Here is a 22,726-nt window from a genome sequence, read left to right on the forward strand (position 1 = left end):
ACTAAAAATGTAGGTTCAAATTTACGATAAATGTTCTCTGCACTTAATTTCGGTGAATTTTACCTTTAAACTCTTTAAAAGAAAAAAAAAATTGTTATTAAACAGTTGAATGTCTTTCACAACTTCTAGAAGAAAAAAAATTGAATTTATTAGATTGTACCAAAAAAGATTTAAGGCTAGATTGAATTTGTTTGTTTTTGAGCTTATGAAAATAGATAATGCAAATAAATAAAATTTTATATTAATCTATAAGTTTTCATTAACAAAAATTGTACTCTTTATAACCTATTTTCTCATAAACTACCTTAAAAAACTTATAATAATACATCAAAGCGTATTTGTATAAGTTATTTCTCATAAGCTCAAAAATAAAGCAATTCAAAGGCCCTTAGGAAAAAAACAAGAACAATCTCTATAAATTCCCATAAACAAATTCTTTAAAAATTGAAAAGTTAGCAAATCAACTTCTTAACCAATTTGATTTCGACCAATCCCAACTATTACAATGATTGCAAATTCTATTTTGAGTGTAATGACAACGTAATTTGTTTGTTGCCTTCTTTTTCTTGCTAAATAGCATAAATAATTATCGTTAATTTATTTTGTTAATGAACAATGGGGTTTCATTTCATGCCGTTTGCGATGGAACATCAATTTATTTTTTCTTTTTCTAAATAACAATTTGAACATGTCTAGATTGCATCACCTATGGAGATTACAAAGTCATAAGCTTATAAGTTGCCAGCAAGAAAAAAAGTTAGTGTCTTTCACAATATAAAATAATGTGATTTTTTTTTGTGTCGAATGGAAAATATATTTTTATTTGAAAAGAAATTGTATTTTTTATTTTTATTTGACACTTTCACTATTTTATCACTTAATAATGAATTGAAAATAATTAAAATTTAAATAAATAAAAATAAGAAAATATTATTTTTCTCAAGAAAAAAAGTCTCATTTTAAAATTCAATTTAAACTCCATTTAATAATGTTAAAGCTTAAAATCCCATGTTCCTTCCTCATTACTATCACATTCATTTGAAAAAAGATGCAACAACTTATAATTAGTATATATCCATCAAAAAAACATAATCAACAATAATAACTTGTAAATTATTAATTCTAAAGAACCATATTCGATGACTACAAGATGGGACATCTTCTTCTTGTACTAAGCTAGGAGAGTTTATTCTTAAGGTACTATATAAAGAAAAAGGAAACAGATAGATACAGGGAATAAGAAGCCTCAGCAAACAAGAATATATATATATATAATACTTTTCAAGAATAATAGGGAAGTCATAGAATTGGATGAGTTTGTGATTTAGGTAGAATGTTAATTTTAGGATATTGACACTTTCATTGTTACATTTTTGGCTTAATTAATAAAATAGTCTCTTAAAGACATTTTTGGTTTTATATTGGTCCCTTAAAGAAAAAAAATGTCTGAATAGGTCCCTTAAAAAAAAAAATTGAATAGGTCCCTTAAAGACATCTCCGTTAATCAGTTTGGAGTTTGACGTAAGAGCTCGTAATTGTATGCGAATTTCAATAATATTTATTAATTTGTATACACACAAAAAGTGTAGATGTATAGAACATTTTCAAGTTTTTTTTTTTTTGAAAAGCAGTACCTTTTGTTGATTTTGACTTTATATTTTTAAAGAATTAGAAAAATCGAATAGCTTTCTCTATAGAAATTCTTCTCCTTATTTTAATTTCTTGTCGTTTTTTATATGATGGCGCGTCAATTTATTGGATCCATTTGATTTTATTATACCCAACCTAAACATTCCGGTAATTTTTTTTCGACTGCCTTTTTTGTTACTCGGAATCTCCCCAATTTTTTTAAAAGATATACTTAGAGCATCCACAATGGGAAATTTTTTTTTCCTACCCCAACAATTATCCCTTTACCCCAACATATTTTTCAATATGTCCATTCTACCCTTATCAAATTTTAGTATTTTTTTTGGTACAGAAATTTCAATATATTTTAATATTTTTTATTTTTTCGTTTTATAATTTTTCCGGTAGACTAGTCACACCTGCGAAACATTGTTCCGGCACTTTTTTTTTTCTCGGTATGTTAATTTTACCGGAACACTAAGTGTTCCGGTTTAAAAAAAATATATGGATTGTTACCGGAACACTTTTTAAAAAGTGTTCCGGTTTGTATCATATGCAGAATTTTTTATATTACACACCGGAACACTTGAATTTCTATATTAGACACCGGAACACTAAGTGTTCTGGTATTATACAAGTACTTTATCAACTTATGTGTTGTTTTTCTATTAAAAAATGTATTCATAAAATCTTTCGCATGCCTAGTTTTTGTGAGCTCGTGTTTAGGATGAGAAATTACTCAGGTTAAATACTATTTTTGGATCCAAGGAGAGCTACGAGTCAGTGGTGACTGCGGGCAGAGCTTTGCTGACGATTTGGAGACGGTGACGGAGGAGAAGGGCATAATTCCAACGGGGAGTTGAACTTCACCGACGTGAAGGAGGAGAATGTGTAATTCCATGTATCCATCTGCCAAATGAATTAGTCGCATGAAATGACTTTGCAATTTGGATACTTTTTTTTTTTTTTTTGAGAAAGTGATACACTTTTCCATTCGAGGAAGATATGTATTAGAAACGCCTGTTGTAAGCTACAAGAAAGCTGCGTGTCATATACAGGAGGCGGCGCAAGGTCAGAGATTGTGAACAACTTAGTAATTTTTCCATTAAGGTTTTCAAAGGGAACAAGTTGCAGGTCGATGATGGAAGCGGTGATGTACCACTGTCGACATGAAAATACATATAAATAAAGGGGATATGTTCAGATAAGTGGATGACGGTAAAGAAAAACTACACGGCATTTTCCTTTTCTTATATATGCACTTTTCTTCCTATGGTACAGGCCCAATTGTTTCTAAATCATACCGGAACACTTTGTATAATACCTGGACACTAAGTGTTCTGGTATCTAATATAAAAATTATGAATATGATACAAACCGGAACACTTTTAAAAAAGTGTTCCGGTAACAATCCATAATTTATTTCCAGACCGGAACACTTTGAAAAGTGTTCTGGTAAAATTAACATACCGGAAAAAAAAGTACTGAAACGGTGTTTCGCAGGTGTGACCAGTCTACCGGAAAAGTTATAAAACGATAAAGTAAAAAATATTAAAATATACTAAAATTTGATAAGGGTAAAATGGACATATTGAAAAATATGTTGGGGTAAAGGAATAAGTGTTGGGGTAGAAAAAAAATTTTCCCCACAATGGAGATACTCATTTTTGAGTACTTAACTGGACCTCACGTGTACACATCATTTATTTATAATTTTTTAATAATAGTACCTAATAAGTACTCAATCCCTCCAACCTAAATCTCTTAAAAAGTTCTAAATAAGTCTCACCAATAACACATTCCACCAATAATTATACATCATTATAAATAGGACCCACAAAAACAAAATAGGCACCACTTCTTATTTTAGAATCAGTACCTATTAGGTACTCTTTGTATTTTGCTCCAATGGGAGTACCTATTAGGTACTAGTACTTAAAAAAATAAGTACCCACCATTGGAGATGTTCTTAGATAATTTATATCTTACCAAAAAATATCTTTTGGTAATATATTCCGTCTGTTTGAGCAACAGAGGAGGGGAGAATACCAATCATCAAACATTCATGGCAATATTAGGCCCCCATTTAGTCACCACCAGTGGGTATAGCCCAGTTATAAATCAGGCCCTGCAATCATTTCTATCATCACATAATAAAATGCATCGATAAAAAAATAATTAAGTTGTTACTGTTCTTAGAATCTGTTTATTTATACACCCCTTTCCCCATCATCCTACATTATTCCTACTTTACACCCAGACACAATTTAATTACACAAAATTCCGCAAAAACCCCTAGTATTATAACTAATTTCATAATTAAATACTCCTAGACTCCTAGTATCATAAATAATTTTTATAAATAATTTCCTACATCCTTAACATATATTTTAGGTTTAAATATTTTTTTCCATACATTTTGATCGCTTTTTAACAATAATCCCTACATTTCAAAAATATTTTAAAAAATCTATAGTTTAATTCTGTTACCAAATTTAGTCCCTTGATTTGTTTCTTAAACGGAAAGACCTGATTAACTATATTTTTTGTCCCTAAAATTTGTTTTCTTAATAAAATCACGAGCAATACATCATAATTGACCTCTTTGATTTGCAAACTAAGAGGTTTAGTGGAATCCTAGCCATAAAAATAAAAAATATAATATTATAACGGGGAGAGATAAAAAAAATTAAAGTTGCGTAGTTGCTAGAATTTGATATTTTAAGATGAATAAGTGGTGCATCAGGGTTCGAACCCTAGAACCAGCATATTACGTACAATAATGTTCCTACCAACTGAACTATGCTCAATGGAAGAGCAAGAATAATTATAAAGATTGGATAAAATTTCACATGTGATGTAATATATAAACAGCCCAACAAAATTTTCAATTTTGAAAAAAAAAAACTCAATTTTGTCCTAAACTAACCCATAAAAATACCAAAAACATTAGTCAGAACCCGGATAACTGCCCAAGCTTGTTGAACCTTAGTTCCGCCCATAGCTATGCTCACGGAGACAAACAAATATATTATTTAGTCAAGAAGAAAAACAAATTTGGGTATATATAGATTTTTTTTATTTCATATAAGTTTTCTATGAACTAAATGCAAATAACTCTCTTAATCGGATTTGAATTTTGCTTAGTTATATCACATAAGAGTCTAATTATTATTATTTTTGTTAAATTTAAGTTCTGTTGTGTTTTTTTTCTTCTATAGACAAAGTGCACTAAATAAAACTCAGACATAGTATATTGTCTTGAGTTTAAATCTAAATAAAAATATTCAATAGTAACAATACCAGCATTGACAATTAATTGAGTTGAGTTATGGCTTTTTTACGATTTTAATTTTTTTATATTATATTCTTTAGCGGATTTTAAAGTTTCCTAATTACCGCTGTCTCCCGAGAGGTCACTTGGTTGAGGAGTGAATTCTCAACCTAGAGGAACTTGGTTCGAGACCCGGCACCGAGAAAGTTTCTTAATTACCGCCCGTCTCCCGAGAGGTCACTTGGTTGAGGAGTGAATTCTCAACATAGAGGAACTCAGTTCGAGACCCGACACCAAGAAAGTTTCCTAATTACTGTAGCGCTGTAGCAGATTATTTATAGTTTATTCTTTTTTATTTTTTGGTTGGATAGTCTAGTGGCTAAAAATTCCACATTTTAAAAGTAAATAAGTGGAGTGTACGAAGTTAAAACCCCAGCCCAGCATATAAAATGTCGATATTTTTACTGACTGATCTACGCTCACAGAGACTTATTTATATTATCTTCTGTGCAAAGGATCCGTATATTGTACCCAAAAAAAATAATCCGAATAAAATTGTGACCAAAATTGGAAAGCAACTTAATGGATTTATTTTTAAAATCCACCCATCCTAACTTTGTTTATTTTATCCAAAAATGATATAATAGTTTTTTGGGGAGTAAAATACGAGTTAAAGGACAACTTTCACAAACAACAGATAAATCTCTATTTTCATTAATAGGATTAAGGAATCACAAAAGATAAAAAAAAAATTGAATATCTTCTGCATGCAACTAAAGAGAATAATCTCTCAAATTTTATATGACTCAATTAGATGACAAACTCTTCTTAAGAGATCATCAATCTAACTTAGCACATCGATTGATTTCATAAAGTCCATCCAATATAGATTGTCATCATCGAGATTTTATAATACATTTTACGTACAGCATACCATCAATGACTTAAACAAGAGTTACCACATGAGAGGCAAATAGAAGATCAAATCAAACCATTTGTGTCAACCTCAAGCATGAAGTGTTGTTTTTTTAAAAAAATATCATTTTAATTAAAATGAAAGTGTTCACTACAATAAAATCAATATTTTTTAGTTAAATTAAGACTTGTGAACATCGATTTCTAATGTTATTATATTATGATTGAAGAACAACTTTTGTTATATAAATCCAATTCAATTATCCAATCGTGACCCAACAAAGAAAATTTTTATTATCCACTATATATGTCTCAATATTCAAATATTATTAGAAAGGACCTAAATTATTGACTTTTATTTTTTCTTTCCCAGTTTCCAAGTTCTTCATTCAAAAATCCCTTTAATTAATCATAAGCTAATAAAATATCAAGAAATAAGGCCATTCAAGGCATGTGCCTGGCGGCTGGTTATAAAAAAAGAGAGAAAGATAATTAAGAGAGCTCTATTTTGTCTTCTAGTGCTTGACTATAATTAAAAAATGTGTGTGATATATACTCCCTCCGTCCCTAAATATAAGAGCTAGTTTGATTAATGCATGTATGCCAACGTACAATTTTAATCGTTAATATCTTTAATTCTCTATTAATAAAAATTATAAAAAATTGATATTTTAAAAATACTCATCAAAACGAATCAAACAAGATTTATACGTTAATATTTATATCTATATATTATTAAAAAAATAGGTCAAAGCAAAATTTGTTTTTATAAAATGGGACGGAAGGAGTATATATATATATATATATATATATATATATATTCTTTTGATCTATGTTTTTTTGATCTTAGCGTGTAATTAAAATGCTGACTAATTAAATTAGTGTTAGGTTTATCAAGTAACAAACATGAAACATGCATGAATACTTCCAATATTTCATTTGAGGCAACTAATCAAATCAACTTATATGCAGGTTTATCTGAGGAAAGAGACCTGATAATCTAGAATTTGGCTCGAGATAAATAAAATTCAATAAAAAATTATTTTTATCAAAAATTGAACTCGAGTTTTTCGGGATATAATATTTTCTTTGCTACGATGAGGAGTTTGCTTGTAATTTTTAATTGATGATGAATGGGAGGCAGGAAGATGCATTAGAATATTAGGACATTAATTTAAAATGAAGATATGGTTAGCAAAAAAGGAAAGCCAATATATATAAGTTGATCAGAAGGAAAGCCAATATATAGGTTAGATTAGGATAAGCACTATGACAAAATGCTTTTGAGCCTATCAAAAACAGTAAAGTCAAATTAACAGTAAGTTATTTTATTTCATATATTTTATGATGTTAGTGAATAGTGTGATAATGTATGTAAGAGAGTAGAATTAATCTCTTTGGACTTCTTATGTTAAGTTTTAACATGTGTTTTTAGTAGAATCTCCTTGGAGTATATACTGTTTACGACCGTTACAATTTTATACCTTGCTTTCATATGTTGGCCTGCTAACTATGTTATATCTTGTCTTATTATAAGAAAAATGAAAATATAAAACCCTAATTAAATTATATCTCAAAATTAGATGAATTGGTGAGCATTTTGTTGTGAAAAGTCATGTACTAATTCATCTGAAATTCATTTGATGAAGAGAAATTTGGATTCCCTGCCGTCCTAGATTTTCACATTCGCGCGTAATTGGTACACAATTAGTTGTTGAATCAAGATCGAACGTTATAGATTTTACAAAAAAAAAAAAAAATTATTTTTGTGAGAAACTTAAAAAATTTAGTTTACTTGTTTTTGAATCCTTGAAACATGTCGGTATACTTGTCCAAATTAACTTGTTTTTCTTAGACAAGCAATTTATACATGGGAAAATTATTTCTCAAGTGAGAAAAACCATTATCACAATTATATTAGTCTCTATTATCATCCTACCTAATCTAACTACTCATGTAATGGAGAAACCAAATTTTATATCACAGTTTAATCAACATGTTCCAATTTTGAAATTTATTTGGTTACAAATTTGACAGCCATATATTTCCATTCAATATGCTCTATTTAGTTTCCCTTTGAAGTTAAATTTGTTTCACACCCTTGACATATAACTTTTGAACAACCTATATATGTCTTAGGTTTAACTTATGAAATCATTAGTCAATTTACCATTTCTATATGTGTGTTTATAAGGTAAACTTTTTATATCAAGCGAATCAAAACGACAAGAACCGAATCTCAGTGAATCATGACAGTAAGACCACTTTGCGAAGTTTATATAGTATTGTGAAGAAAAATTTGTATATAATATAAAGACAACTAAAATGTGAGAGCGAAGGAGACAACTTGTAAATGTAATATGAATGTAAAACATTGTATTAAATTTCTATAAAATAAATACACCATAAGAATCGTATGTATACAATCATCGGTCAGACTCGTCAATAATTGGCTAGCTATGGCTCTGAAGGGGCAAGCCAACTCTAATAAATAATGATTTTTTTTTTTCATTTCCTTTTCCTTGATGTTTGAGAATTGATGCATTCAAATAATTCAAGGAAAAACAAAGAAATTGCTACCATGTACCCTATACCAAATTATGTCCTTTTTAAAGAGCTCATTGAATTTGACTCCAAAGTAAGGCCTAATTGAAGATCTAAAGCTTTACTATGAATTTGGTTTGAGGAAGGGTTGAAAATGAAAGGCCTGTCATCAATATTAGAAAGAGTAAACATGCAAGTTTCTTGTTGGGAACTAGGAACATTAGAAGGAAGAGAATACCAACTAGAATTGGTATCATGAACATTTTTTGACTTAAAACTAATTTGAGATTCTTCACACAAAGAAAATTCAGAATTATAAGAAGAAGGGTCATAAAACCAATGAGTATCTTTAGAATTATAAGAAAAACCATGATGATTTTTTTGAAAAGGTTGTAGGTAATAATTTATGCTAGCTTTCCTAGCTTGAAGTTGCAATCTTTTTTTCTTCATTCTTTCTTTTTTGTGTGCATTTTGATGGCCTCCTAATGCTTGTGAGTTTGCAAATTCTTTGAAACAATATTGACACTCAAATTTTCTCTCATCTTGGTCTCTAGATGAATTTTTTTCTTGGACAATTTTCTCTCCTCCTGATGAAATTGAGTTAGATGAATTCACACTTTCATCTCCTTCATTAGACTCTTTGACAAGTCCTTCATTATTATTCTTTGTTGGATTTAGCTCAAAACCAAATAGTCTAAGCCTCTTCTCAACAGAAATATCACACATTTCCTTTTCCATAATCTCTCTAAGATAAAATTAATTAAGAAAGAAATATTTTTGAGGTAGAGTTGCATTGATTAGTTGTTATGCATATCTTCCTTTTATAGTATAAGCTCTTAGCTTCAAACATGCATAGTACTTTATTAAAAATATACTAATACTATAATTTATGATACATTGGACAGCATAAGGAACCTAAGGTCAATAACTTAATATAATAAAAGCTTTAAAAGAAAAATAGGATAGAATGGAAGCAGTCTTACATGCAATGTTTCTAATTAAAATAAAAAATTATATAGTATTATAATAGCATCGATACTTCAAATTGAAGGTTGTTCGGTGTCTGACTGTCTAACACATGTTAATGTGTCTGACATATATGTCAGTGCCACGTACCAAATTTATGCCCAACAGTTACATTCAATAGTATTCATTTTCTTAAATTATTATCAGTAGTACTACGTATATCGGTATTTGTGTTTGGTAGATTCTAATTAGATACTCGTACACTAATTGATATGTTAATTGTAATTTATTAAAATGTAATTTATTAGAGGGTCTATAAGCACTTAATATAAATATTTACAGTTCCACTTGGCTTTCTTTTTTATTTAAAAAATTAGATATATTCCTTGCTTAAGACATGATTAAAGTAATTTAACTATGACTATAGCTAAAAAAAGTCAAAGGAAAAAAAGATGTGATCGTCTGGAAGGAAAGATGCACTAACTTTATAACGTATCTACTATTGTACTAAAATTTGCATATCTAAGATTATTTTACTGACTAGCCAATGACTTTTTGGCTTAATGTATTGTCCTCTACCTAAGCTTATCATATATTATAAAAAATATTACCAAATTAATATTGCTATAATGGATGCTAAGCTATAGCCAAGTCCCATCTACTAGAGTTATATTCAATTGAAGCAATTTATAAAATGCTTAACATCTGTACAAATTTGATTATTCAGCACAAAATATATTTAGCATTTTTTTATAATCATCCCACCATACACAATCACATTAAAAAAACCTTAATATGTTTTTCTTGACCATGTTTTATCTATAATAATATTATAGGTACGAAGTATCAACCGCCGTTTAACAATGATCAATTAATTTTCACTGAGAAATTTATTAAAATACAAAATCAGTTTTTTTTTTCCAGTTGAGTTTTTTTATATACAATAGTCAGACATCGAACTTCTAACTACTTACTTAGATGTTTGAGTCTCTTACGTTTAGTTTTTTACATGTTTTATCAATGTTCTTTGGGGTGAGAAAAAAATTTAAAAATAGTAGAAGAAACTAAATGATGGAATATAAGAAGTGGGAAATGAGGTAAGCATATATACTAATAATAGTCTTCCATAAGATCTTGGCATATCTTCATAGAGCAGGCAAAGCCTATATTTTATACAAAATTATAATTTTCAGGTGAATCAAGTCATCAACAATAATAATATTCTACAAATAAAATTTGGACAGTTGTTCTAATTGACCCTACACTCTCTTTGCTTTTGGGACAATTTAGAAAATATCATTAGATTGTGTTTTATTCTATTGTCTCTAACTTGATCTCTCATTGGTTGACTTCTTCCACCAATAAATTTCTCATGCTAATCAATTCCCACTCCTTTTATTTATCTATTTTTATGCTTTATTTTAAAATAAAAGTTCTTTGCTTTTGGAGGAGAATTCCAAGTAGGCATGCTGTCATATAGCAATATTTCATACTTCATTATCCTAACATGTGAATTAAAAGAAGCCATGTGGGAGGAAATTGGGTTATGGTGGCTTAAGTGGGTGGGTTGGATGATTGATTGATTTTAGCCAATTCCATTTTCATTACACGTTGGTTTAAGAAATATCAAATCATGGTCCTACCCATAAGCTTCAAAAACTTGCTCTCTAACCATTGGATTATATAGCCTTCACCTTTTTTATAATTTAAAAACTTAGATAGAAGAGGCGCATTCGGATACGGATTTGAATTACATGCAGTTAATTATTGACTTATTATATACTGCTATAGTGGTTTTGAATTATTTAGTAATAGTTTAAGTGCAATGTGCAAGATCAAGTAATGTGTATAATATTATTATTATTATTATTATTATACGAATTAAAAAAAAAAATTAATTTGAAAAACTTATATTTACAAATAAGTCGCTCATTATATATTAAAAGGAGTAAAATATGTATTAATGTCGGACAACAAGTGTCCAACATCATATACATAAGTAACAATTAACACAAGCAAGCCATATGAGTTGCATAAAAGAATGTCGTGCTCGAAAACCACCCGCTGAACCAGTAAACTGAACAAAATGATCTGAAAGCGTCTGAGCAGTCACCAAAGACGAGCCAATCCAAGAGCTGACAAGAGACCAAAGAGCGCCAAAAGTACTACATGAGAGGAACAAGTGCTGAGCTGACTCAACCTCCTCGCAACCAGAAACACATAGATGATCCTCCGAAGATAAAATAGCTCGAGAAACCAGGTTTGCTTTGGTAGGTAACCTGTCCCGCAAGAGTCGCCACGCAAAAATAGAAACCTTCAAAGGAACCTGAGGGTGCCAAATAAGCCTTGCCGCTGTGTTTTCTAATATTTTATATGGCAATATAGAATACCAAAACTGACTGCAGTCATATTATAATATCAAATAACAAAATAATAGTACTATATACGTTGCTTCGTAGAAAGAACTTATATTAATTTGAAATATTTGTTTAAGCCGAATGCGCTCATACATCAAATGAATTTGGGCATTAAAAGTTAATGTAACATATATAAGAAGATTCAACCATGTCTCTATTTGCTGATCGTATAACTTACAAGACTTGTCTCTAAACCTCTGGCTGCATGTGGAGTTGATCAAGGAATTTTTTGTCTAAAGTGATTAGAGTTAATTAGGACTTGAAAATATTTATAGGAGTATACTATATAAAATATCACATCAATATAATTGTGATTATAGACTAGGTGTGTGTCTAGTTTCAATTTTTCAAAGTATTAGAAATTTATTTTAACTAATTTATTTTTTTAACTAGTGTTATAAATTATTTTATTTTATTGACAGGAAATAGTGTTATAAATGTGATTTTTAGTTAAAATCTTAATGTTATGTTTGGTTGCTCACAAACAAGAGTTTTGGTTGTTTCTAAATTTCAGTTTGAAATAAGTTGATCATAGTTAATGGAAAATTCTATAGTTGAAATTCACTTTTACAAAATAAATTTTATGAGTAAAAAAATAATTTTGTTAAATTCGACATATTGGCAACTTTATTTTCTTATTTCTAACCATCTTTTATTATATACCATAAGGCTAGTTTAGATTCTCTCGATTTCTAAGAAGAGTCCTATCTATCATATTTGTATTTATCTCTCTAGTGAGTTGAGCACTCCACTCTTTAAGAAATGGAGATGATCTTGATGGAAGTAAATGCTACAATTTTAATCTCCTATTTTATGTCATGTTAATCAAAAATTTGTCATGTAAAGAACGAACAATGAATTAGTTCAATGGTAAGAGTTTTGGACCTCTTAAACAAATGATCAAGACTCCATCTTACAAAAATACAAAATGGCTTTTGAGATTATATTTTGCTAGAGTAGGAATTTCAAGTGCATTTATAAGCAATTTGAGAGAGCTTGTGTTTGGAAAATAATGTACAGCAACAAAAACAATTGCATAATAATAATCCCTATAATTTTGAAAACGCATGAGTATGGAAACCATAGTTTAGTTTTTTTTTATATATCAAGAATTGTTAGTTTTACTCCCTCTATCCCTTAATATAAACATTCATTGAAGTTTTTCACGTATATTAAGAAAAATTGATAGTGTAATAAATGTGTATTTTTGGATATTACAATTACTCCCTCCGTCCCAAAAAGAATGACCCAGTTGACCGAAACACGCATGCCAATGCATAACTTTGGCGACTAATATCTTTAATTGTATAATAGTAAAAATTATAAAAAATTGATATTTTGAAATACTCATCGAGACAAATCTAACAACATCTTATATGTTAATATTATTTTTATTTATTAGTAGAAAATATGGTCAAAACAATATATATGAATAGTGCATATATTCAAAATGGGTCATTCTTTTTGGGACGGAGGGGAGTACTAAAGTGTCCCTTGTGAAAAGATGTATTTCTAGTTGATTTTTCGTATTTTGATGTAAAGTAGAGTTATGTTTGGAAAAATAGTAATAAATATGTCTAGGAAATTGAAAAGAGACTTATATTAAGGGACAAATTTTATGTTTAAAATGATGCTTATAATTAGGGACGGAGGGAGTATTTCATAAACAAATATCGATCACATTAATATTCCATAAACAAAAGGAGGTAGCATGATTATGAAGAAAACCAAACACGTAATTAGTGTGTAGAATTAAACATAAATTTGTCAGACAAAAATTGCTTTGATTTTAAAATGAAAATCCAAATACGCCGTAAGATAGGAGTCAATATAAGACAGTATTAACCATGTATATTTAAACTTTAAGGAAGATTAGATGAAATATCTCTTACAATTTAAAAGATCGTGGTATATCTTCCAACAACGTTTTAAACATATAAGAATTAAAAAATAATTAAGACAAATAAAAACTAATTTTTTATAACATGTGAATGTGACGCACCTAAAAAGAGCACAAAAATACATGAAAGTAATTTGATAAAGCATCACCAAAATCTTCTAGACAAAAAATACGACTTTAACTACCCAAAATCATAGTATTTCCGTATCTATGACCAATTAGTGCTTACAAACACATGATTCATTCAATGAATTAATCCACTAAATGTATATTAAAAACAAGCATTTTAATATTCGCAGCAAACATTGAGATTTGAGATCAGCCGTAAAGCTAACATTCTTCCAATATTACAGACAAAGCATAGACATATTTTGAACCATAATTGGGAAAAATAAGGTAATGAAAAAAGACGAGAAAATATATCAAGGAAGATGTTAAGATATACCAAAATAGAAATTCATCATTTAATGATACAAGAAATTTAATGCTTTAAAAGTCAAAATGCATAAATTAGCATTTAATAATTTCTATTTTTGGTTCCTTAACATGTGCCTTGAGGGCACAAGTTAACATTCTCCTTTTTTTAAATCTTGATTTGAATCATGCTATGATAATATAGAAAACCATGAAGGTGTTAATTAATACCTTCTTTTTTATAAGCTGTTAATTAATACCTTGATTAGTGAAAATTGATTCTGGTTCCTATTAATTTCAATTATAATAAGTAAGCACAAAATATATTACAGGACCAATATTTCCAACAAAAATTTCAACTGATACTTGTTCTTGAATGCAAAAATGTGAGATAAGTGAATACAAGGGACATTCGAACCCCACACCGAACAAAGGATGTATATTAGTAAAATTTCTCAGAGGTGCAATTTAACATCACCTAATGTATTTTGTTATAAAATCCTGGGATCCAACAAGGTGTCAATTTCAGCATCAAGCACAAAAAGAAAGTCATCACTGTTGACGTTTACGGGGCATGAGTGCAAGAAGAAGTTTTTTCCTTGGACCCTGCAACCCAAGCAACCTCCATAAGTTAGATAATATCTTATAATCAAAGAGTGTACTCAATACATGCACATGAAAACAACAGTTGAGATAAAGGAGAAAAATTGTTTCTGCTGGTCACGCCATAGCAGAAAAGGCGAGAACATGACAATAAGTTTGGTCCTCGTACACGTTCCATGGATAGTTTCACTCGACCGTGATGTTCGATATAACTTACAGCTTTGATCATGCCAGTTTGCCACTAGGCATTTTATTTGGACGTTGCAAAGTCATCTACAGACTTTTTAGCATCTTTTCAATACAGATACAATAACAATCATAGAGACCACCTCGATTTGGACAAGATCATTGAAAGAACAAATGAACAACCTTGGCATGATGGGTCCTGTGCAAGACAACCCACTGCCATAACGAAAACCACCAAATGCAAGGTTGTTCACAGAAAGGGAGCGGGGTCCCTAACAGTGGTTGAACTATAGGTGTTTGACAGACCAGCTGATATAGTCCCTGCCAGTCAGCAGTCGTATTTCTACAGACACTGGATATTGCGAGAGAATCAAGAAGGGACTGATTTGCAAGCTCCTCGAGCATCTCTTAAACTTAGGCAGAGACTATAGGGAGAGCAACAGAAAAGGTATAAGCAGAGCGAGTAACTGCAACCAGAAATGTTAAAAGGTAGAGGGAGAAAGAAAGGATGAAATGGGTCTTTGAGGGGAGAGTGATAATCCAAGCCAATAGCGATAGAGATGGTGAAAGGAAAAATTCTTTAGCAGATTTCAGGGGTCGAGCCCAACTTAATGAAGATAAGCAGTGGGCAAGGAACAACATTGTATCCAATTATTTGGCTCATAACAAGCCTTGTCTAAAGGTTGTCATGGCATCGGAACTTTTCCCAGCAACAACAACCTGTTGGGCACACATGAAACTAACGGTTCAAAATAGGGCAATTCAGCTAGACCTCCACCACCATCAGAACCAGAATTTCCAAATTCCAGCGGTGAAAAAGAGAGATTCGGAACATTGCCATTGAAGTTTCATACAGTAGGATCCTGTAGGGACTTTCTGGTTTATTCATCCGGTTCACAATGGGGACAAGATGAACGTTCAGTGGGAGTATTGATATGATGGGTAAGCCACTTACATGGTTATTTAGTGAGTTGCTTGCTAATGGGTTAGGTGGCGCTGTATATAAATAAGAGAAAGGGATTAGATATTAGAGAGAAGGGCATCTTGACATCTGAGACAGTTGTGGCATAGAAGATTGGGATGTGAAGATCGTCTTTGTTCTGCAATCTATACTGTTACAAGGGGAATCCATCCCTTAACCTTCGAATAAAATTAAAGATACTGGTTCCTATCAGAAGGAATTGGGTGGTATTGGACAAGGCAGATGGTACTAACAAAAGTTAAAGAAAATAAGCCAAATTTATGAATTAAGGCAGATGGTGTTCAATTCAAAATATAAACCTCATTGAACACCACCTGAATATAAGCCAAAAACTTAAATAAAGAAAATAATTACCATAGGAATTCCAAGCTCCTTGAGGTCATTTTCTCCCATCTGCCTCAATGCAGTCATATCCACCTGCAAGGACATGTCAGTGTAAATGTACACTTTAACAAATATAATATGATCACTTGCTCATTCAACAAAAAAACTTCAGATTCATCTTTAGCAAAGTCCAGTACAGGAGTATGGAACATCTACATTCAACTGAAGCTAAAAGTTTCTCAATCACCACCAGACAACAAAAAATTTCACCTACCGTCATTTGAGAGGTAAGTTTTAATCAGGGCAACATTCCCATTTCAGGTGGGGTTGAATGCCAACACGAGAAAGAAGTGAACAGGAAGGAATTAAAGTGTTAACAAAACTTTTGAAGTAATGTTTCAAAAATTAACATTTTTTTTCCTCTTCATATTGTCTTCTAACGTATACACCTTATATCAGACATACTAAACAAACATTAAAGAAAAATCCATTATGCTTATAGTTTAGGCTTAAATGCAGTTTTGCAACCCCCCCACAAGTTTCCTAATTGCTTGATTTTGGCCCCCTAAGTATCAATTGCTCTATTTTGGTCCCCCGAGTTTATCCCTTTTTGCATTTGGTAGTCGCCCATTGACATGTAGGCATAAATTTGCTCATGCGGCATAAAAAAAGGAGAAATTTTTTTGTGATGTCACTAGCCATGTTGGAATAATTTTAATTGGTTAAAAAATAAATAAAATTGTTTGTCGTGCAAAATGGAACAATCACGTGATGCAAAATCCTTCTCCCATTGTTACAACCCTTAAAGCAATTCTTATATTAGCCTATAAGGTGAATGAATAGAGATATAATCGGGGTAAGGAAGGAATAAAGAACACCTCACTACTATCAACCATAGTCCCCGTTTTGATGCTTATTTTGGAAGAACTTTAAAGGAGGGTGATTAATGGTTATCGAGACCAGCCATATGGATACAGGATTTCCATAACATCAGCGGATTTTTTTTATGCCACGTCAGCAAATTTATGCTTACGTGTCATTGGGGGACTATCAAATGCAAAAACCGGAAAACTTAGGGGGCCAAAATAGAGCAATTGAAACTTGGGGGGTCAAAACTGCATTTAATTTAAGCCTATATAACTAAAGACCACATATTTACGTAACCAAATTGCAGAACTAAAATTCTCACTCATGTAATATTAAACATGGAAGAGTATTACACGAGTTAGTAATTTCTTGAAACATGTTTCCCCTGACAACCCCTGACAAGGAAACAGGACATAAGACAGAATAGACCAAACCATATGAAGTAGTCAAAAGCGTGAATAAGTCAAATGACATGATATTGCGTAAAGCTATCATTGCATAAAACTATCCCTTGATTTATAAATTGTCTTCCCCAATGATTTTCCAGGGTAGAATTCCTATAGCAGCCAAATGAGTAAACGATTTTGACATTTTCACCCAACATATCATGTCACAACATATTCAAATAAATGTGTAAGAAAACAGTATTACATAATTTCTTATCCATATAAATAAAGGATATACATACCTCCTCGGCCTTGAAAAGAATTTGATATTTTTGTAGTCCCAGTATTTGTAACAGGCCATCAACAGTTTGTGGTTGCTGTTCATCGCCCTACATGATAAGCAGGAATGTCAAAAGTCAGAATGAACTGTACACATGTTCTGAGGATTAAATAGAACTGAAAATTCATCCACATCTATAAACCACAAGTCCACAAACTTACAAGATCAAATCAAAGAGACTGATAATAACTATAGAAGTAATTTACATAAACTTTGGAATATAATGTCAAGACTCCGAATACCAATAGTTTTTTTGAACAAGCCAAAATTCCGAATACCAATAGTTACTCAGACAATGTTGCTAAAATTGTTTAATTGAGAAGAGTGTATAAAGAGGAGCCACTCCTCACCTTACAAGCCGGTTTTGTAAGGATGAGTTAAGCCTCGATATTAATGACAAGGACTCAGTAGTAGAGCACACAAATCAAGCATTTTTAACACCACTATCAACATATCTAAGGATACCAAAGGTGTGACCACTGAAGAAAGAGTAATTTTTCTTCTACGTTACAGAAAACACAGTGCAATTTATATATATACATATCAGCACAATTAATATTATATATAAGAATGACCGAATTATAGAGACGAAAAAAATTTGAGGAAAAAGACTTGAATTATATGAATAAGAGGCTAGAATTGATACTGAAATGTTTTATCAATTAAACCCAATCACTTTAATTTAACTAATTTTTTTACAAAATTAAACAGCTAAATATAGGGATTGATCATCTAATTATTGCCATCTTTCCAAATTACTACTACATTACAAATCATAAAATAATCAAGCAATATACATGGAAATCAGAAAAGGGGATATTTACATAGCAGAAAATAGAGAAAGAATTTATTTTAATTTTTTACGGAAGGGAAAGAATATATAAATAGTAGAAAATAGGTAAAATCTCCACAAGAAATATAGAAATTATCAGCAAAACAAAATGGAAAGCCTAATTTTGTTAACAAAATTAGTGAACAACAATATTCACGATTTATTTCTCAGACTCTGGGTCCAGATTGGTACATACTCAAATTGATAACCCAGTTATTATGTTTGAAAAATATTTTTGGAACATGACCACAAGTACCCAGCACGTGCTGGATATGGAACATACCCGGTATGTGCACAGCTTGAATTTAGGAGTACACATAATAGACTATTCACTATGATACTATTGAATGGTTAACTCTGGTTCTATCTGTCCAATCAATTTACATATCGACTTTCTACACAAATTCGTCAAATAAAATAACAACCAAACTCAAACAAGATTTGACATAAATAGGCAGAAAATTCATAAAACATTCTTAGTAGTTTAGAGTAACTCAACCCAACAAAATCAACATATTTGACAAAAAAAAAAAGGCAGAAAATTCATAAAACATTATTAGTATTTAGGAGTAACTCACAACCCAACAAAACCAATTTATGAAGTCAAGATTGCCTAAATTTTGTAAGCTCTATTTGAAGGTCATATCTCCAGCCAATGTGGGACTTGGATTTCCCAATACAGCACTCATGCCTAATTCATTAACTGAAGCAATCTCCAATTTATCAGAAACTAGGATTGCTCAAAAGAGACCTTATGAGTAATCACAATATCCAGATTGCAGAGAAATTCATACCTAACATGGTAACATAGTTATTATAAGTTCCAATTGAACATCGAGGGTTCGTAAAAATCAGCCTCCAAAAACCTTCCCCAAAGTGGAATATCATGAATTAGTAATTTCCGTAGTTGTCAATACCAGATAGCGGAGCGGCCAACTCCAAAACTAGGATAGCGGGATAGCGTATAACGGGATGACCACTATTTAATATTTTAGATGAATTATATAAATAAAAATAATAATATAAACTATATATCTAAAAAAAATTACACTAATATATGCAACTAATTATTTTGATAAATTAATAGTACTATATATCACTAGAAAGTAAAAAAATAAAAATATATTAAACACTTATACTAAACCCCGATGTTAAATTTATTTTTCACTCAAAAACCCATTGTTATAACTCCACCGAGTTAATAATTCTCCTTTATTTAGTAAAAAAATAATTCTCCTTAATTTAATACTGCCAAATTCCAATTTAGCCAAAAAAAAACCTGTGCAGTATGTCCACTCGTATGACTGTCCTATTAGTTGCACGTTTTTTGTTTATCTTATTACATGTTTCAAATTAAAATTAAAAGGCCTTTAAATTAATACTATTAACTGAAAGGAAGACCATTCTCTCTCTTCTGTTTACGAGAGCTCCCTTGCAGCTGTGTTTTGCTTTTGCAGGCTTCTTTTACATCCAAATAAAACACGGATCTGGTCGGGAAACACATCTTTGTGGCTGGAAAATGCAGATCTGGCCAGAAACGGCAGCCAAATATCCATTCTTTCTTGATTTTTTCATCTCTTTCTCCGGTGCAGCCTCGTAGCATGCTCTGCCCTGGCCGCGATTTAGGCTGCGACTTTCGGGCTTTAAAATCGGAATTTTTTGCCGTATCTTTAATATCCTACGTACGAGCAAGCACGGTGGTGGTAACCCCCACTCACCCTGCCGCAATAGCGGCACTATTTCACGCTGTTGACTAGCTAGGTAATTTCACTTAATCGCCCCCAAAAATAATCTAATTTGTCTGTCACCATTGCTATAGAATGGAATTCAACTGATACATCCATCAGCTGGTCATGGGAAAGTGGTCTCCAAGCAACACAAAAAATAATGTTTAGAGAAGGAATCTGGAAGTAAGAGAGTAAGTAAAATTCACCACAAATGGAGGCCTTTGTGCAACACTGCTTGATGGAGGAAGTTGTCTAGGATGAGAGGCTACAGGCTTAGCAGTTACCGGAGGCAATGTAGATATTGTGGGTCGTGACATGAAAGATGAAGGTGCAGCACTTGGAGGCCTTGAAGTTTCATGAACATCCCTGCCTGCATATGAAACTGGTCTGACGCCATCATGTGTCCTGTTTACTGGCCTTCCCTGTAGGTCTCCAACATTTCTTTGGGGGGAAATCCCCCTGGAAGTACTTGGAAACCCATCTGGTGATCTTTGTCGAATTTGATCCAGTGTCCAAGGAGAGTATGGGCTTCTCATCGATTCCATACGCATTATATCATCAGAACTTCTAGCTGAGGAAACTGGTCTGAACATGCTTGTTTCCCTTTGTTCAGGCATGCGCTGCTTTGAATTAAAACTGTTTGTCGGAGGGTGAGCTGTCTTTGACAATTTTTCACGGAGATCAATATTCCTCTTACTGCCATCATTACTTTCGGTCCTCCTAGACGCACTTTTTTGTATGAGTTTCATTCGGAGATCATCTTTGCCAATACGCCGATCTAAGTAAATTAAGGGAAACAAGATTAAAAATAAAGAAACCATTAAATAACATAAATATGGAAGAGTAAAGTCACTACTGAGGGAAAGTACTACCATCCAGTCCATTTTGCATGCTTACATCTCCTCGATGTCTGCATAGAATTCAAACAATATAAATCATGAAAGCTAGACTTAATTGCATCATACAAAAAAACATGTAAACTGCTCTGCCTCTGCACTGATCATTAAATAGTCCAAAACATAATCCATGTTGAATTTTCTGAACAAATAATGATCACGTGTGCGTGTTTGTGAAAGTTCCTAACTATAATGCAGCATGCCTGTTGACCAATACCACGCTAGCAATAAAATACGCAATAAAATACTGAAGAAACGACAAAGTCACAAACACACCGTTTATTGCCGCTGAGTCCATTTCCATGCCACATGGAACCATCTCCATTACTTCCAATCCTGTCTCTCACAGACCGCTTAGTCCCAGCTGAAGACATAGAAGAAGAGTAAGCAACATCCCCAGCAGATACGTCCCTCTTCACAACCTAAACTCAAGTATACAATGCCATGTCATTCATATGAATCCCTTTCATCATACATCTAACTAAAACACTATATTTCAATGCTCAAAATCATAAGTAGCGTTCCTTCATTCCCAACAAATAACACAAGCAAAATGTCGTAATCATTGAGCCACAAATACTATCTTAGGTTAAACATAATCTAAAATAATCACCCATTATTTGATCAACAAAGTTAAATTCCACAAATAAATAACCACAAAACAAAAAATATAGTTTTGCAGAATCTAAGTAGCAGAAATCGCTAAAAGAAGTTAAATTTTTCAATGTACCTGACCACTGCGTCCAAGAGTAATGGTAACTCGACCCCTCGAACTATTCGACATTTCAACAACACAAACCCTAAATTATCAATTAAGCGAAAATTTCTACAGCTGCGAAACGCAATGCAACTTGAAAGCGACGCATGAACAAAAACGATTCGAGAATTGCGAAGTGTTATCCTAACCCTAACCCTAATTCCATTTCTGCGAATTCGAAGCAAAACAAAAGCTTGTTTGGAAATGCGAATTCGAAGCAAAAAAAATGAGTTTGGAGATTGATGAGGTAGAATTGGGATTGTGGTTGAAATGAGAGGGTGTGGTGTGGTGGGGATTGTGGCGGAGTTGAAAGGGCGCGGTGATTCTGCGTTGAAGTGTGGACGGTGGTGGTGGAACTGTGTTTTGAAGATTTTTTTTTGCGCATGAAAATGGTGACTGTTTGATCGAACTTGGACCGTCGGATCAGATGACCGTAGTGGTGGGGCCAGATTCAAAAGTTATTTATTCTAGTTTGACCCCATCACCCTTTTCTAATTATTTTCTCTTCATTTTCTAGTTGTCTATTTTATGTAAGGATAATGACTTACGTTTTCCAAGTCTAGGGTCTGTTTGGTTGGATGGAAAAAAAGATGGAGGAAAGAAAATTATGAAAACTAATGAATGAATTTGAAATAAAGTTAATCTAAGTTCATTCATTAATTTGCGTAAATTTTTTTCCTCCCCTTTCTATCCATTGAACCAAACAGACTGTGAGTGTGTGTGACGACGATCCACCGAAAGTCATTGACAGAGGTTATGAAGGGCAT

General features: G+C 31.8%; 2 protein-coding genes across 2 annotated transcripts; both read right to left on the reverse strand.

Moving 5' to 3' along the window:
• Positions 1–8,174: 8,174 nt before the first annotated feature.
• On the reverse strand, positions 8,175–9,188 carry LOC123906794 (zinc finger protein 5). The gene has a single exon (XM_045956791.1). It carries the CDS (start codon positions 9,098–9,100, stop codon positions 8,417–8,419), a length of 684 nt encoding a protein of 227 aa, XP_045812747.1. The 5' UTR covers positions 9,101–9,188; the 3' UTR covers positions 8,175–8,416.
• A 5,136-nt stretch (positions 9,189–14,324) lies between these two features.
• Positions 14,325–22,356, reverse strand: LOC123906796. The gene is made up of 7 exons (XM_045956792.1): positions 21,933–22,356; positions 21,479–21,624; positions 21,179–21,216; positions 20,513–21,084; positions 17,710–17,796; positions 16,185–16,247; positions 14,325–14,665 (listed from the first exon to the last, which is right to left on the reverse strand). The coding sequence occupies exons 1-7, from the start codon at positions 21,984–21,986 to the stop codon at positions 14,612–14,614; spliced, it is 1,014 nt and encodes a 337-aa protein (XP_045812748.1). The 5' UTR covers positions 21,987–22,356; the 3' UTR covers positions 14,325–14,611.
• Between the last annotated feature and the right edge of the window lie 370 nt (positions 22,357–22,726).

This window comes from Trifolium pratense, linkage group LG2 (genome assembly GCF_020283565.1).
Source record: "Trifolium pratense cultivar HEN17-A07 linkage group LG2, ARS_RC_1.1, whole genome shotgun sequence".
Lineage (NCBI taxonomy): Eukaryota > Viridiplantae > Streptophyta > Magnoliopsida > Fabales > Fabaceae > Trifolium > Trifolium pratense.